We start from the raw sequence: 17,975 nt of genomic DNA on the forward strand, positions 1-17,975 counted from the left end.
GGTAAATAGCTTTGCTGTTCCTTAGTGCAATACAATAAAAATGTCAAAGACAGATACTAGTTTACCTGCTTAGGTTTTTTTCAAAATACTGTGAAACTGTAAAAAGTGTGGTTTTAGCAACTTGCTATTAGCCAATACTCTTCCGCTTTTAAAAAATCAGTGGCAGCTTCAAATAACTTGTACTAAACATCTGAACTAGTTGCACAAGGTAGAAGATAGTGAAATTCTTACAAAGGTGTGCTTTTTTCTGATCCTTGAAAACAGTTTTTCACAAGAGTGTAGACTTTGCAACAGATTACACTTTGCAAGAGATTCTTAGTATTCACTTTTGTTTTGTATATTTAACTCACTTTGCATTATGGAAGGTCTTGGGAGAGATAAAGTAGATCACAGCAGACTGAATTTAGTGCACCAGCTGTTGAAAATCTTATAGTTAACTGTAGCAGAAGTCCTCTATGCTGCAGTAACAACTGCTGCCATTAATGCTCTTTGGGACAAAGGACGTCTGGAGTACAAGGTAGCTGCTTATAACTAAACATTTGGCTTTATGCTTACCATGGGCCCTATGAAGTCAGCCATAAATATTTTGAAATAACAGAAATCTTTTGAAATAACAGAAATATTAAATTTTCATATTTAATAAAGCTGGGTGAAATAGGAATGAAAATGGAGGTATCCCATCCAGATGAGTGCATTCTCTTTTGACAGTCATGTAGACTTCTAGGGATACAGTTGTTATCTTCAAACACATCAGTTTTCTATAGGTTAGTATGTGACATATTGATGTCTATCAGATACTGTTGCCAGTGTAAGTGAAAGTAGCTACTGCAAAGTTACAAAATCACCATTTTTCTAATGATATGTATCCATATTTTTTATAAAGCATCTGCAGTATTTCTCTATGGAGGTGATATATCTACTAAGCCACCCCACCCCCAGAGCTTCCTCTAATTATTTAAAGGGCAATTAGATGTTGCTGTAAAACTACCTTCACTTTTGCCTCTTTTAAAACATGTTTGCTTTTATTCAAAGGATAGTTTGCATCCTTGCTTTTTTCTTATATATTACATCTTTAACAGTATCGTAGAAGCCAGTGTGGTGTCATGGTTTGAGGGTTGGACTATGAATCTGGGAGACCAAGATTCGAATCTGGGCTTGGTCATGAAACTTACTGGTTGACCTTGGGCAAGTCACACTCTCTCAGCCTCAGGGGAAGGCAGTGCCAATGAGAGGTTTGTTATAAGTTGCCATAAGTCAGAAATGACTTTAAGGCACAAAACAACAATAGGTCTAAAATGAGTTGACAGGAGGGAATATAGAATCCTTCATGCTTTGTGGATACAAATACGATGTGTAAAGTCACTGTTACAAAGGAGCTAGAGAAGTATGAGAAAAGATCTGTAACCTGCTGCTAAGTGAATATACTGTTCTACTGAAATTAGTGTGACATATTAACAAATGGAAAACAGCAGTGATTTTAAGTCAGTGATGTCCAAACTCTGGCCCTCCAGGTGTTTTGGACTTCAGCTCCCAGAAGCCTCAGCCATCTTGGCTAATGGTCTGGGATTCTGGGAGCTGAAGTCCAAAACACCTGGAGGGCCAGGGTTTGGACATCACTGGTTTAAGCTGTAGCAAAATGATGCTTAACAAGCAAACTGTAAGAAGTGATGTATATTGAAATACCTTGACCAAGGAGGTTATGGAATTTAAAATAATAGATGAACAGCAGTCTGGGAATATAACAAGTTGTTGGGTTCATCCATAAATAAGAACAAGACCTACAATAATTTGTCCTAATAAAAGTAATCTGAGCCAGTGTAGTGTAGTAGTGCTTTGAGTGCCAGTCTAGGACTTTGGGAGACCAGGGTTCAAATCCCTACTGGATGACCTTGGGCAAATCATAGTCTCTCAGCTTCAGACGCAAGCAGTGTCCTTTGAACAGATCTTGTTAGGAAAACTCCATGAAAGGGTCACAATACACTGGGAACAAGCTCAAGGCACATAACAATGACAACAAAGGTAATGCCATTTCTGGAAACCTATTTGGGGGTAGCCGTATTGGCCATGCAGCAAAATACCACAAAATCCAAAACCCACAAAACAGTGATACCATTATTCGGCTAAGCCAAAAGCACAAAATACATCATGCAAACTTTTAAAGCTTCACTGGCTTCTTTGTCAGGCAGTGAGGTTAAAAATCCTGAGAAAAGTGATTATAAGAGTCACAGGTGTACATTTTGACTCAGATGTTCTGTTGTTGGTTAAGGTAGTCCAGAGGGGTCTCAGTGCAGGCAGAGACCACTCTCCTCATGTACTGAGTCAGAATTAGGAGAGGAACCATGAGGGCTGTGGGTTCCAAACCCATCATGCAGCAAGATACAACTAAAGAACTCCTTGGAAATGGCTATCCAGCCTCAGCTTCAAGACCTCTGGAAGGAGGAGAGTGCACCGGGCGGCAGAGCAGCTGTTAGCCTTTACTGTCAAGAAGTAATTTCCTAACATTCCGGTGGAATGTACATAAGTTAAGATGTCACAACCACAGCTTTCTGACACAACAAATTTATGGAACAGAAGTGTCCTCTAAGATTGTGTAATGCTTGACATCTTTCAGGCTAAACTAACATCAAGACATTAGAAGCAACTTAAAGGTTATGTAGAAAGAAAAAAAGTCAGTTCATTTCATTCTAATCCTTTGATTCATTGGTCACATCAAAAAGGGTGACAGCCATAAAGCATCATTCAGACATGGTTTTATTTAGTGCCACTATGGAGATAATCTCACCTATGCATTCTGGTTTTGTTATTCACATTATGGAACTGCACTGATGTGCATCTCTGCAAGTTCGGTTGCTTATGTGCCAGCACTCAAATAAGGATGGAGCCAGTGATGCGAATGTATTTGAAACACCTTCAAGGGATGCAGCGTTTTATCCCGGGTCTATTTAAATTGGTTATTCACGCTGCTGATGGTGTGAATCTTTTTTTAAAACATGGGGGAAAAACTATTCTCAATTATCAATGGGTTTTTGGTATCCCCCAAACTTAATCTGGTGCATTCAGGATGCATGTGAACAATGAAGATTCAATCCAGATTCATCCTGGATTATTTTCACCATCTGAATAACCCCTCAATTGTATTATCCTTGCTATTTCAGTGCAGGAAAATTCAAACAGAACAGGAGGTAACAACTGATTAGATAGGTCCAGTTTACATAAAGCTTTCAGGTTTTTTCTTGTTAAGTAATAACAGCAGAAAAGTCAAGTAGGGTTATTTTTTAAAATGTATTTACTGTAATGCCTGAACCATGAAAGAGGGTACTAAATTGAATACAAATGAATGCAAAATCTCCTGGGTGCACTTACTGGGCAGTCCATAGGCTGTGGACATATGTACTAGGATAGCAGTCCTTCTCTAGGTCTTCTATTTATATATATAAATAGCAAAAGCTATTCCTGAAGGGGGTGGAATTGGAGTGAGATTCAATGTAATGGATCATGCATTCAAATGTGTCTGCAAAAATTGAGACACACCCCTCCAGTGTCCTGCCTCTGCTAGTAATAAAGAAGTGCAAAATATTCCTTGTTCTGATACCTTCCCCTGATGCATCCCCCCCCTTGCACTTGACACAAAACACACAAGAATTACACTGGTTGCTGCTGTTTCACAAAATTACTTCTACAACAGAATCATTGGCAAGCAAGCAGTTCATAATGCCTTTTCAAGCAGCATACAGAACAGCAGCCCCAGAGCAGATCTGTTTGGGGGGGGGGGGGTGCTTCAGCTTGCCATTCAGTAAAATTGTTAGTATGTGTCCCAAGAAGCAGACTGAGGTATTGCAATGGTTCTCAAGTGGTGGTGGTGGTGCAGCAAATGTGAAAAGGGGGCAAGTCTATGTGTGCATGCACCATCCCTGCAAAAGCAATGCTTAAATGTCTTCCCCTATTACCCTTCCCCCAATTTTAGACATAGCAAAACCCAGCTTTCCCTTTTTATGAATATCCTGCTCAGCTTCTCCATACGGTTTGTCCTTGGTGTAGCAGGTGCATGGCCTTTGCCACTACAAGATGGTTTCTTGACTAGGGGAGAGGGAAGTGAAAAGAAGAGGCAGAGACCATGAGAGCCCAAAAGTTAAGGTGGAGGGTGCATGGGACATGGGGCCTGTGTGTGAGAGAGCTGCCATCAATAGGGTGCTGTCTGTGAGGCAAACGAAAATATGCATGCTACACAAAATATTTTGGTTCATATACTGTACTATATGTGTGTATGTGTGTGGGAGTGCTGTCTGCATGCAGATGAAAAGGGGATTACGGGGGAAAATTTTTGAGAAACCTTGGTGTAGTGGTTTGAGCGCTGGACTAGGACTCTGGGAGACCAGAGTTTGAATCCCTGCTTGGCAATGGAAATTAACATTTCTTGGGCAAGTCACACTCTCAGCCTGAGAGGAAGGCAAAACCCTCCTCAAGAAGTCTTTCCAGGAAACTCCCATGATAGGTTCGCCTCGGGGTCTAAGTCTAAAAAGGCACACAAGAAGATGGTGTCCCAAAGTGTAGGTTCAAACTGTATGCTTGTTTGCAGGTCTGTTTATGTACAAGTAATTGCTTCAGTTCACTTTATCAGGTAGCAAGCAAGAACACTTTTCTACAAATAGATCTACTTGTTAGTAGATGCACATCAAGCCATGGTAATGGAGAACCTTACAGGATACTCTCTTACAATGACTGTTGAAATACTTGGAAAGGAAGCCCAGGTCAAACATGTCACCTGGAACATCAGATGTTGCCAGTAGAACACAATCCAAGAAAAAAAGCTGAAAATTCACCACATAAAGCTGTCTGATTCAGTCAGGGTTTCCTGTCAATCTCAAAAAAATTTGACAACAGCAAACATACACCTCCCAGCTCACCAGGAAATATAGGGTATGGAAAGAAAGAAAGTTTAAAAAGTTTAAAAATTAAAATAAATGATGTTTAATATATATTCTACTACTCTCTGTAGTTTATGAATCCAATCTACAGCTTTACCTTTATGCATATCCCCCTTCTGTTTGCATTTATTGTTTTTCCTAATAAACTGCCAAGAGTTATGGACAGGTAACTAAATTCCCATGAGGCATGGAAGCATGTTCAGTTTCTGCTGTGTTCACAAAGGGAGCACTATGCAATGTATGTATAACAGGTAGCCCAATTCCACTGTTTTGGCATTATCGGGATACTGATCTTGGTGTTGTGCCTTCTGTCAATGCATGGGCTGCCAAGGTCTCTGGAAAATCATGGAGGTAGTTGTATTGCTGTGAGAAAAAGCAGAAGGTGATTTAAGTTGAACAAACACTTTCTGGGTGATCAAACCTATTCTGCAACAACACATGTTGAAGTGAGTAGAAAAACACTGCAAACGGCTCTTGTAGCACCTTTGAGACTAACTGTAAAAGAAATAACACACTTCAGAAGAATTTGAAGAGGAGAGTCAGGGAGGTAGAATCAGCAGCTACAGCTAACAGCAGCAGGAGAGGTTAAGAGGAGATGAAAACAAGACTCATAGAAAAGAATAAAATATATAGTATTAACAGAGGTATCGGGATAGCAGTGGAGGATTTGGGTGTGACCTTGTGGTTCCAAAAATAGTGAATTTTGGATCCTGCCACCAAAATGATATTCAACTTAACTCTTAGAAAAATAGGAGACACACTTTTTGTGGAGCAAAACATCTGCTAGCCTTTTTAATCACTCCCCAGCAATCCCATATCAGCTGTACCCTTACCTTTATAGTTTGTATTGCACCTGAACCTCTCAAGTCTCTCAGACTGTCTATGGCTTGCTGTGGGGCAACTGTGTCAGATATCTGAAGCAGGAGACAAGCTGCAACTGTAAAAAAATGACATTTTTTTAGTGTGCTGGCAGAACCTGTTCGAAAGCCAGAGGAATGTGAATCAAGACATCAAGATGATAGCGCACACTTTCCCAGTCCAATTAAACTTAACAGAGCTTGCTTCTGAGTAGATACGTCTCAGATTACACTGTATCCCCTCAAACCATGTTTCCTCACTCCCTTCTAAGAACACTTTCTGAGAAACCTAACTGCAGATTATTGAGGCTTAAGAAAGGCTTGCCCTACAGCCAGAGAGTCTAGAAGCAGCCATCAAGACTTTTTTCTCCCTTTGGTACATATAATTACCAGCTGTGGTTAACACATCATGATCAATTCAAATATGTTGCTACAAGATGTCTCTACATACATCATGATCAAGTGGGCTTTAATTCAGAAGGCTTTCTCCCACAATGCATATGTAAGTCTTTCAGTGTGCCACCATATTCTTTTGTTGTGTTGGAAGAACTCAGTTTTAAAACCAAGTATTTCCCTCTGCTAGCCCATTCTGTCAAGCATGGTGGAGTTACTGTGTGAGTCCTGCTTCTGAAATGCACATGCCCATCTTCGCTTCTCATAGCCAGCTTATTCAAAAATTGTTTCTTACTAATTACAGAAACCAATGAATTATCTTCTTCTATTTTTTTCAATGAAGTTTGCTGCAAAGAAACCTGTTCTTTAGTATCTATCTGAGAGGAAGCACAAGGCATAAGGAACTCCTCTAACCCACTAACGAAAACGAGCATGTTATTTACTGCTAGAAGAAACTTTTTGTATCACACAAGATTCATGGACAGACCAATTTAGGCAGGAGACTATTACAACTGATGTTAAATTAAAAACAATGCTCAGTGTGTATTCATTTTTAAAAAAAAGACTTTGCTTACTCAGACAGGATCGTCCAAGTCCACCGTAACAGCTGAAAGAAGAAAAAGCATTGGATATTTATTTTTTAAAATCTGAACCAAGTATTTTGCAATAATAGTAACTGCAATGTTAGAGTCTTTATTCCCTATCTAAAATTTCACCACCCTCCACTGCTCTCAAGCCCTGTGAGGGGCTGCTTTGCAGTGGTTAAGGGGGTGTGGAGAAGGAAATTCAGATTGTGAAAATGTGGTTGGTCTGGGTTCCAAGGGAAGGAAAAGTAGTTACATTCAACCTTTGAGAGGATCCTCAAGTGTCCTCCCTTCCAAGGTGAGACCAGCCACATCTTCATCATCTGAATAGCATTCCCCATCCTTCTCCTCCCCACTAGTAAGTGGCGGCAGCAGCTGCCAGGGTGAGGACATAAAACTGTAGGATCACAGCCATCATTTCTCAAGCCTCTCACTTCTAAAACATCTTTTATATGAGGCTTGTCATGGGTAGTTTTTTCATTAATGAGGATTAGTTATCACATATTCCTGAACAGTGTCTCCCTCAGGTTACTTTGTCTGGATCTTTCCAGTATTGTCAGGGAAACTGCTGGCCTTCTCTTAAATGCTGCTCTTCAGCTCCTTAGATGGAGTAGTAGGATTTTTAAAATATATAGCAACAGTCTAAAATTGAAAGTTGTAAGACATCTTTCTTGTTCTGATTTTGCAGTCCCACTGACTTTCTCCTCCTGTTTAAAAAGTACCGGGCTGAACCAGTGGCATCACTAGGGTATATGTCACCTGGTGCAATAACTCATGGTGTCCCCCCCCCCCCCCAACTGACCTCCTTCCATACCAAACCATATAGCAATAGCAAGTACATTTCTATGCCTCTTACCGACGTACTAAGCGGTTTACAAAGTGTAAGCTAATTTGCCCCAACAAGCTGGGTACTCATTTTAGCAACCTATGGAAGGATGCCAGGCTGAGTCAACCCTGGAGCCTTTGGTTGGTATTGAACTCGCAACCTTGTGGTTTGTGAGTGAGTGGCTGCAGTACAAGCATTTAACCACTGCACCACCAGTGGGTATTTTTGTACTAATCTTACCCATAAATTGTAATTCCAATATATTGTTGAATGTATTAGCAACAGTTGTGACATAAACAACTAGCAAAATTTAAATTATTCCTTTAAATTACAATATCAATGAACAGCTTAAATGTATTGACATATGCATGGTTCATGTGGTTAAAGTGAAAATTTGGTTAAAAAAATTAAAGAAAATTTTAAACTATTAAAAGAAAATGTTTAAAAAATATTTTTAACTTAAAAAAACTGGGAACTCTCCTTTCTCCTCCCACTGAGTCTCACCCCATCTCTTCCAGACTTTAAAGGGACACAGGTGAATGCCACAGTCTGTTTCTGCCCTAATGCAGTGCTACAATCCCCCCTTAGGATACCACCTGGTGCAGTCTGCACCCCCCCCCCCCTTGTGATGCTACTACCTGGTTGTGGGATCTGCTTGATATTGGTTCTCAACTTTGATCCTACCAAAAGCTTTGCATTTTAACTCCCAGAAGCCTCAGTCTGTCTGACCCATGGTCAAGGATTCTGAGAGTTGAAGTTCAAAAATATTTGGAGGGCCAAAGGTCATGAACCATGTTTCCATTTTGTTTACTGTTTTCCAGTTACGGTGGATAATAAAGCAAAGGTGACAACAGCTAACAGCAGAGAAATTTTACAACTGTTGTTTAGCAGAGAAGTTGGGGATTGCAGCATATACATGTATGGAGGAAGAGAACAAGAAGAGTGGACTAGAACTCACTGTATTAAGGTCTTCCGATTACATTCAAGGCAGCTCCTAAGTTCGTTTAGAATCACACAGCACTGGGCAATATCTGGGGTCTCTCCGTCAGGAATGGGGTGATGGTGCACAATGATCCCCTGGTTTTGATATGCCTCTAGGAGGTGCGGGACTCGGTACCTGGAAAGTTCTCCTCTGGTACAGAGTACAAATATATCCTGTACTCCATAGCTCTTCAATTCCTCTGCAAAAATATTTTGCTTGTTAAAATGCTAATAAGTTATTCAAGCCGTACGAATTCTATTTTGGAAAACGTTTCAGGTTGATCTCTCTATCAGAAAATTTAAGAATGTTAGGTTTAGAGCTGACCTTAATTTCAGAAACTGCAGGACTCTGTCCTACAATTTGATCTTTTGGCATCGAAAATATTGGTGTCTGACATTAGGAAATAAGAAAAGGTTTCACATTAAAAAGAATTTTGATGACCAAAATGTGCAGATCAATGAAATAGAAAATTCTTACGGTGCTTACATTATTTGCAAAACAAGAACCTGCAGAAAACTACAGGTGACAAATGAGACAGATGAATAAGACAGAAGGGAAGGGGTCTCTGGTGAGATACTGTTTGCTGCAAAACAGGGGAACATCATATGAACCATCTACCTTTTTCTTTGAAGCATGTTTCCACTGCATATATTTGTGGATATTTAATTGCTCACTTGATCATTATATTTAAACTCACACAGTTAACTAAGATGCCTATGGGAACTTGCCCATGCACTAATGGTTTATCAATGCTGCATAATTATAGCAATTTGACACTAATTGCTGCAAGTCCATCCCATGAAATCCCGGGTTTATAGCTTCTTGGATTTATGACTTGCTGATATACTTAAGAGTTCTCAAATTGTGGTGTGGCAGTTCAAGGGAGTGGACTAGAGCTCGCCAGCAGAGAATTTTATGTACCTCCCCAAACTACCATTTCCAGAATTCCATAGGAGGGAGCCATGGTAATGAAACTGGTATCAAACTTCTATAACTGTGTAGAGTGGATACACCCTGCCTTTTGCTTTTGAGACCTTTCTCCAAGTGTCCTCAGACACTAAGCATTAAACATTAAGGGGGAGAGAAACAACAGTGATGTCATTGTGGGGATCTAATACAGCTCATTCTAAGGACTTGGATGATGATCACACATACAGAAAGGAGAGATATAGTAATAAAGGGGGGGGGGGGGATGTCAACCATCCTGATATTTGTTGGAAGTCAAACTCTGCCAGACATTTAAGGACAGGATCTGGGACACAGGATCTCTTTCACAGGGTCGCCATGAGTTGGGGTTGACTCGAGGGCTGCTAACAATAACAGCAACAACAAAGGATGGTAGAAACTCCCCTTTTGGTTGACATACACTTACCTATGTCCTTTTGAAGGCTTCTTCTTATACTTTTGAACCGGCAACCTAAAATGATGCAGGGTAAATGAATGACAGAGAAATAAATAGGTATACTGGTAAAAACATTGAAACAAGTATTTTAAAAAAAAACAAATTTAAGACATCCATGTCAATTTACTACCAACAGATAGGCTTAGTTAAAAAGGTAAAGGTAGTCCCTTGACATGAATGTCTAGTCGTAACTGACTGTAGGGGGCAGTGCTCCTCTCTGTTTCTAAGCCGAAGAGCCAGTGTTATCCAAGGACTGCTCTGGTGGTCATGTGGCCAGTATGACTGCACCAAATGCTGTTACCTTCCCATTGAGAAATGGTACCTATTTATCTACTTGCATTTGCATGCTTTTGAACTGCTAGGTTGGCAGAAGCTGGGACTGGTGACAGGACTAATGGCATAAAAATTCTTTAGCCTGCTGGCAGAAGGAGAGAGCAAGGATAAGGCCAGAAGAGGCAGGGAGTTCCAAAGTCTGGGAGCAGCCGCTGAGAAAGGCACAAGTGACATCCAGTGCACATTTTTTTGAAATTAAGATTTACATGCCATTAAAATAAATTGATAAACATTTAGCCATTACCACATACCTGGTAATGCACATATTCCTAGAAACTGGGAATAAACTGGTGAGAGGGCAAGCCTAAAAAAGAAAGAATTTGAAAATAGAAGGAAACTTTCACAACTGCATTTAAATAGCATTTAAAAGGAAACCTCACTATAGTCCAAAACACTGCTAAAATAATCCAGTTTGAGACCGCTTTAACTGCCCTGGTTCAATGCTAGGGAATTCTGGGAACTGTAGTTTTGTGAGACATTTAGCCTTCTCCATCAGAGCGCTCTGGTGCCACATAAACTACAACTCCCAGGATTCCCTAGCACTGAGCCAGGACAGTTAAAGTGGTCTCAAACTGGATTATTTTTGCTGTGCGTTTTGATTTATGCAGATAATAGATTCCTTTCAATCCAGCTGAAGGTGACTGGACACTGGATAAGGGCCAATAAATCTGAATTCCAACAAGAGGGATTTGCCATGGCTCTACATTGCCCTGGGAGAAAGTAGGTTTGGAACCTGAAGCGGTTCTCCTGGAGTCAGCATTATCTGTAAGGTGAAAAGGCTTTTGTTGCATGGAATGCCTTTTACCATCAGTGTCAGTGACTACCTAGGGACACAAAGGGGCTGGAGCGGGTTCGTGCGCGGGGAGAGCGTCATCAGTACACCATTGCACACTGTGATGCACCCATGACACAAATGTTGTATGCCTTTAAGTCTCTTCTAAAACAACCATTAAAGGGCACAGGAGGCCTCTCCAGGTTTTCACTCTGGCAACTCTGTTTTCTATTAACATTCAAATTTCTGTTTGCAGCTTACCAGGATACTTGAAAAGGTGTCTGCTCTTCTTCTAAGGGTTCTTCATCTGATGACTCAAACTCATTTGTCGGCACTGCACATGCCTTAAGGAAAGATACCAAGCTGTTATTTAACAATAGCAATAGCATTTACATTTCTATACCGCTTAGGGTTTCCATAATTTGCTAACGCCAAACTGGGACAAACCGGGGAAATGTAGGATAAAATGTAGGACAAATTTGCCCGGAAATGTAGGACATTCAAGAAAAATGGAGGACACAATCAACTACAAGCCAAAAACATTTCTTATTTTAAAAAAGGCACACAACAATAGAATTCAAAGATATCGAGATTGTACCTGTGAGAGATGCATCTCAGGAAGTGGACTTTAGTCAAGGAAAGCTCATGCTAGTTGCTGTGGCGGAGGAGGCCTTGCCATGGCGGCCTCCTTTTTTGGGACCTAGCCGGCCGGCCAGGCCCCTCAGCTCATCGCAGAGCTCAGGGAGAAGGAGGCCTTGCTATGGCTGTAAAGACCTACTATTCTCGGGGACACAGTGGATTAGTGATTGAGAAGCGAATTCTGACAATCATAAGGTCAGAAGGTTGGCAGTTCAAGGTCCAAGTGTCACATGATGGAGTGAGCTTCCATCACTAGTTCCAGCTTGTACCAACCTAGTTGTTTGAAAGCATGCAAATGCAAGTACTGTATATAGTCAAGTATAAATCTAGAAATTTTAGTCAAAAAATCAATCCTCCAAAAACACGGTTCAGCTTATCCATGGGTCAATGTAAGTACTGTACTTTAGCTCTTATGAAGAAAGGAACCATTCCCTGGTAAAAGTCAAGAATGTAATCTGCCCTGAAAGTACTGATGCCTTCTACTCCATCCAGCCTTTAGGGTGAGCAGCACAAACAGATATGCTTGCTGGAATTTTGTAAGTTCTTTGGCACTGCTTTATCCTTTAGGTCCTTTGTCACATGCCCCTATGTTTTACCGTTGACTTATCCATGGGTCACACCAAAATCCTTAATTTTGGCCCCCAAACTTGCCCTCGATTTATACCTGGAGTTGACTTATACTCATATATGATAGATAGATAGGTACCACTTGGGTGGGAAGGTAACAGCGTTTGATATAGTCATACTGGCCACGTGACCACAGAGTCATCTTTCAAACAACGCTGGCTCTTGGGCTTAGTAACGGAGATGAGCACATACCCCTTACAGTCAATTACGACTAGACATTCATGTCAAGGGACTACCTTTAGTTACTATTCACATCATGCCTCACCACCAGCCAAGCTGAATGAAGTTTTAGCCAGGCTCATGAGGGAATGATGAGAATAGTAGTTTCTCAAACTCTGGAGGGCCGTAAGTTCCCGATGCTTGGTAGACCATGAAAAGCTATGGAACACTCTCAAAAAGACATGGGCGTGCCACTACCTTTGATAGTCCTAATAAGAAATCTACTCAGATCAAGAGGCTGCTGTCAGAACAGAGAGAGAGAAACAGACTGGTTCCCAACTGAAGAAGGGGTCAGGCAAGGCTTCATTTTATCACCCTATTTGTTCAACTTGTTTGCAGAAAATATCGTATGAAGAGCAGAGCAAGACTCAGAAGGAGGAGTGATGATAGGAGGAAGGAACATCAACAGCCTAAGGTATGCAGATTACACAATAATACTGGTGTAATAATGCATCACAGACTTGGAACAATGATTAAGGAAGGTCAAAGATGAAAGTGCAAAGGCAGACTTAATGCTGAGTATAAATAAAATGAAAATAATGACCACAGAAGGAATATATAAGTTCAACATAGACAATGAGGAAAGCGAAATAGTAAAGGAGTTCCCGTATCTAGGATCAAACATGTTGGGACAATGTTCCTTTAAACTGCTTGTAAAATATTTTGAGTGGCTGCAATTGCTGAGCCAGAGAGCGCTTGGCATGATGCAAAAGACTTCTACATAGATTGCATCCTGCTGAGTAGCACCAAGTGATGACTCTTTTCCAACTCTGTATATAAGTGCATGGAGAGTCTAGCCACCTGCGGGTTGTTGTTAGTGGGTTGGAGTTGGTGAGTTGTTGTGGATTGTTGCTGAATTAATACAGACAGCTTATGTTCATCAAACATTAACTAGAATGGAGACTGCAGTTAAGAAATAAGAAGAAGACTAGCAATGGGAAGGGCAGCTATGAAAGAAGTGGAAAAGATACTGAAGAGAAAAGACATACAACTGAGCACCACAGTCAGAATTGCTCAGGGCGTTGTATTCCCAATTTCCATGTACGGATGCGAGAACTGGACAGTGAAGGAAGCAGACAGAAAGAAAATCAGCTCATTTGAAATGTGGTACTAGAGAAGAGTACTTAGGATCCCATGGACAGCCAAGAAGACAAACAAATGGGTTCTTGGGCAGATCAGGCGAGGGCTCTCCGTGGAAGCAAAGATGATCAAGTTGAGACTTTGGCCACATAATGAGAAGGCATGAATCACTAGAAAAAGCAATAATGCTAGGAAAGGTAGAGGGTAGGAGAAAGAGAGGAAGACCACAAACCAGATGGATAGACTAATCGGGGGGTGGGTGGGTTATGGGAAAGGGCTTGCAGGATCTGGGTAGGGCAATGGAAGATGGCGATTCTTGGAGATGTCTCATCCACAAGGTTGCCATGAGTAGGAACCGACTCGAGGCTAGCTAACAACAACAACGACAAATGTTGATGGGAGTCAGGACACTTTGTAGATATCTGTATATATTGCAACTACTGATAAAGAACCTCCAAGGACTTGGAAGATTTCAACAAGTGTCTGTGAGTTTATTCAAGTGGTCAGTGCATTGCCAACGCTTAAACTGAACTGGTGCTTCCATGCTCTGCTGCTGTTAGTAGCAGTGATTTACCTCAGACAGTGCTGTAAGTTGGCATCTCTGGTGGGCCAAAGTAAGAAGACAAGGAATGGGAAGGGCAACCATGAAGGAACTAGACAAGATCCTAAAAGGATAAAAGGATCCTAAAGATATAAACTCAGAATCGTCCAAGCCATTGTATTCCACATCACCACGTATGCATGGGAAAGCTGGACAATGAAGAAAGCGAATAAGAAGAAAACCAACTCATTGGAGATGTGGTGCTGGCAGTTAAAGTGGTGTCAGACTGCATTATTTCTACAATGTAGATGCACCCCAGAGAGGTTTTAAAAGTTATTGATGAGAAAGTGGGGTGGCAGAAGATCCATCAGGACTGTCCCCAGGAAATCACATCCAGGTATGAAATAATAACAATAATAATACCTATGTGTCTTATTTGTTCTTTTAAACTGAAGTGTGTGTTTTAACTGACGTTGTGTATTTTTTGGTCTGTTGTTGTTCCCTGCCTCTATCCATGGGGAGAGGCAGGTGCGAAATAACCACAACAACACCTATGTGTCTTGTTGGTTTGTTCTTATAAACCAATGTTTTAAACTAATAATAATTAATAATTTGTTTTATTTATATACCGCTATTCCAAAGATCATAGCGGTGAACAGCAAGTAAGCTAATTAGAAAGTAAGCTAATTTGCCCCCAACAGTCTGGGTACTCATTTTAGCTCCCTCCTCGGAAGCATGCAAGCCTGAGTCGAGCTTGGGCCCTTTTGCTGGTCTTGAACTCGCAACCTTGTGGTTTTGAGTGAATGGCTGCAGTATAGGCATTTGACCACTGCGCCACCAGGGCTCCTGGTGGTTGTGTATTTGTTGGTCTGTTGTTGTTCCCTGCCTTGATCCATTAGGAGAGGCAAGTAAGAATTATTATTATTATTATTAATAATAATAATAATACCTATGTGTCTTGTTTTTTTTAAATTTAAAATGATGATTTTTTAAAACTGATGTGTATTTGTTTGTCTCTTGTTGTTCTCCATGGGGACAGGCAGGTAAGAAATAACAACAACAACAAAAACAAATATTGGGACAGTTGGAGGGCACGAATTAGCAAAGGCTAGCTACTTCCCTGACAATTATAGATGGGTTTGTACTGGTCCAATGTATATTTAACAATGTTTTCATTGTCCCCATTCCATCTCCTCATTCTGGAAGTTTCTGTTGAAGAGGAGCATGGGAGCATAAATAGTAAACATATTATTATTATTAAATAAATAACCCCTCACAAGCCCAGATAGGCAAGTTGTACATTGGTGAAGTGTGGCAGAAAGCAGCACTTGTGCCCATTTTCATTGATATATGTGGGGTGGTTGGGCTCATGGAATACTGAAATGCACTCTGCACATGCTTAGAGGCACCCTAATAATAGTATATATATATCCCACATCTCCCTATGGATTGAGGTGGGTTACAATACACTTCGATGAAATACATATTTTATATTTATCGACCTGTCCCAAAAACGCATGGCATAAAGATACGTTTACTATATTTGGGGAAGGCTACTTTTTTTGTGTGTGTGGGGGGGGGAACTATGGTCCAAAACAACCCTGCAGAAATAGTCTAGTTTGAAACTGCTTTAACTGCCCGGGCTCAGTGCTAGGGAATCCTGGGAATTGTAGTTTGTTGTGACCACACCAGAGCTCTCTTGTCAGAGGCTAAATGTCTCACAAAACTACAATTCTCAGGATTCCCTAGCACTGAGCCAAGGCAGTTAAAGCGCTCTCAAACTGGATGATTTCTCCAGTGGGTTTGGGAACCTAAATTTCTTTGAATGTATCAGTCTGCAGCAGCAGAGGGATACTGGGAGCAGCAGTCCATAGAAAGAAAGAAACTTCCAGACAGAACTGAGGGAATAATAATGAGCCTCCCAGAAAAAGCTTCCCTCCAAAACTCAGAAAGGGGGCACATGACTGGCTGCTCCCCCTGCCCGTCTCCGGCGTTGCTAGGATACCGCCCCGCCCCGCCTCACCTCAGAGGCGCGCGCTCGCGCCATCGCCTTTCAAAACAGAGCAACGGTCGTTAACGGCTTCGAACAAGGGGGCGGGGCGGACCTGCTTGAGATGGTTGCGTCTTGACCTATCAGGTGGCGCGAGAGAACGCAGCCCTACTCTTGCCTCCTTCTCTTTTTCTCGCTTTGGCTTGAAAGGAGAACGCTGATTGGACGGTAGCTTTAAGGCGCGCGTTTGCTCCCCGCCCTAGTGGAGATGCTTATAAATTACGTTTAATTATAGCCTGAGGCGATTTAGCTAGGAGTAATTGTGAGGAATTGTTCTGATTGTAAGACACCACACAAATCCCTATTTGATCTTGGAAACTAAGCTTTAAACTTAGCCCTGGTTGGTACTTGGATGGGAGACTGCCAAGGAATACCAGGCGCTGGAGGCTATTTTTCAGAGAAAGGAACTGGCAAAGCCACCTCTGAATACCTCAGAAAACTGAAATTCATGGCGTTGCCATAGGCTCCTTGCAAGTTGTGAAAAAGTGGAACACACACAAATTAAAAAAAAACTCCACTATACACACACACACACACACACACACACATATATATATATCCTGAGAGGACACTCTCTAGGAATCTCAAGGTCTTCCAGTGCTACTCTGTGGTCAAGATCTGCCAGATGCTGACCATGAAATTGCACTGGAGGACCTAAAAATGCCCAGAGAAGTGTTCTCTCTAGGAATCTCTAGGCCTTCCAGTGTGGCTTTTGGTTAAAGGTAACCATAGAGTTACACTGGAGGACATAGAATCCTAGATATTACTAGAGAGAACATATTAATCAAATTTGTGAATGATCAAATCCACAAAAGTCAAAGCCTTAAATGTGGGGCCAGCTGTAACAGCCCACTATATTCTGTGCTGGTTAGGCCTCAGTTGGAGTTATTGGAAGATTTCGTTGCCTTCTCTTTCCCCCTCCTTGGATAGATAGGGAATTCCTGCATGCAACCTCCCCTCTCTCATTCAAATTAACCCTGTGATTTAGGTTACTCCCGCTTTGGGACTGACATTCTCTCAGCATATTTTCAGCTGAGCTGTTGTGTTTCCATCTTCCTGCTCTCAACTTTTGGAAAGAGGATGAGATAAAGACACCCCCCCCCCTCTGAACTGGCTAGTTTAGGATATAGCCTTTATGTATATATAAAGCCATTAATAAACTTTTTAAAACTGCAAGCTATGTGTTTGTTGTTTTTGGAGTCAGTCTCAGTTCTTAGGGAGGTATAATATACTTATTTTTTGGTGGGTTTTTAGGGCTATGTGGCCATGTTCTAGAAGAGTTTCTTCTCTGAAGATGCCAGCCACAGATGCTGGCGAAACATCAGGAAGAAACCCTTCTAGAACATAGCCACATAGCCCCAAAAACCCACAAAAAACTATGGATGCTGGCCATAAAAGCCTTCCACTTCGCATTATAATATACATGTTGCAAGCTTTCGAAGCTCCACTGGCTTCTTCATCAGGCAGGATGTTACATACCAAACATGGAAAAAAAATAATAGATGTTAGTAAGATGCCTGCAAATATGAAAAATAAGGATTTTTCTCCTGTTTGGTACGTAACATTTTGCCTGATGAATCATAGAATCATAGAGTTGGAAGAGACCGCAAGGGCCATCCAGTCCAACCCCCAGCTATGCAGGAAATCCAATCAAAGCATCCCCAATAGATGGCCATCCAGCCTCTGCTTAAAGACCTCCAAGGAAGGAGATTCCACTACACTCCAAGGAAGGAGTGTGTTCGACT

General features: G+C 41.3%; 1 protein-coding gene across 3 annotated transcripts; it reads right to left on the minus strand.

The window, feature by feature from the left end:
- Positions 1–82: 82 nt before the first annotated feature.
- On the minus strand, positions 83–16,334 carry CDKN3 (cyclin dependent kinase inhibitor 3). Of its 3 annotated transcripts, none has more exons than XM_089522879.1 (8): positions 16,204–16,334; positions 11,336–11,418; positions 10,554–10,606; positions 9,940–9,984; positions 8,544–8,766; positions 6,751–6,782; positions 5,759–5,862; positions 83–5,288 (listed from the first exon to the last, which is right to left on the minus strand). In XM_089522879.1, exons 1-8 carry the CDS (start codon positions 16,225–16,227, stop codon positions 5,202–5,204), a joined length of 651 nt encoding a protein of 216 aa, XP_089379005.1. In that variant the 5' UTR covers positions 16,228–16,334; the 3' UTR covers positions 83–5,201. The 3 variants fall into 3 exon arrangements, with proteins under 3 accessions (XP_089379005.1, XP_089379004.1, XP_089379006.1); XM_089522878.1 differs by lacking the exon at positions 16,204–16,334 and adding an exon at positions 14,214–14,816; XM_089522880.1 differs by lacking the exon at positions 16,204–16,334 and adding an exon at positions 11,673–14,295.
- Positions 16,335–17,975: the final 1,641 nt, after the last annotated feature.

This window comes from Sceloporus occidentalis, unplaced genomic scaffold, assembly GCF_023333645.1.
Source record: "Sceloporus occidentalis isolate IW3139 unplaced genomic scaffold, rSceOcc1.0.p SCAF_4, whole genome shotgun sequence".
NCBI lineage: Eukaryota > Metazoa > Chordata > Lepidosauria > Squamata > Phrynosomatidae > Sceloporus > Sceloporus occidentalis.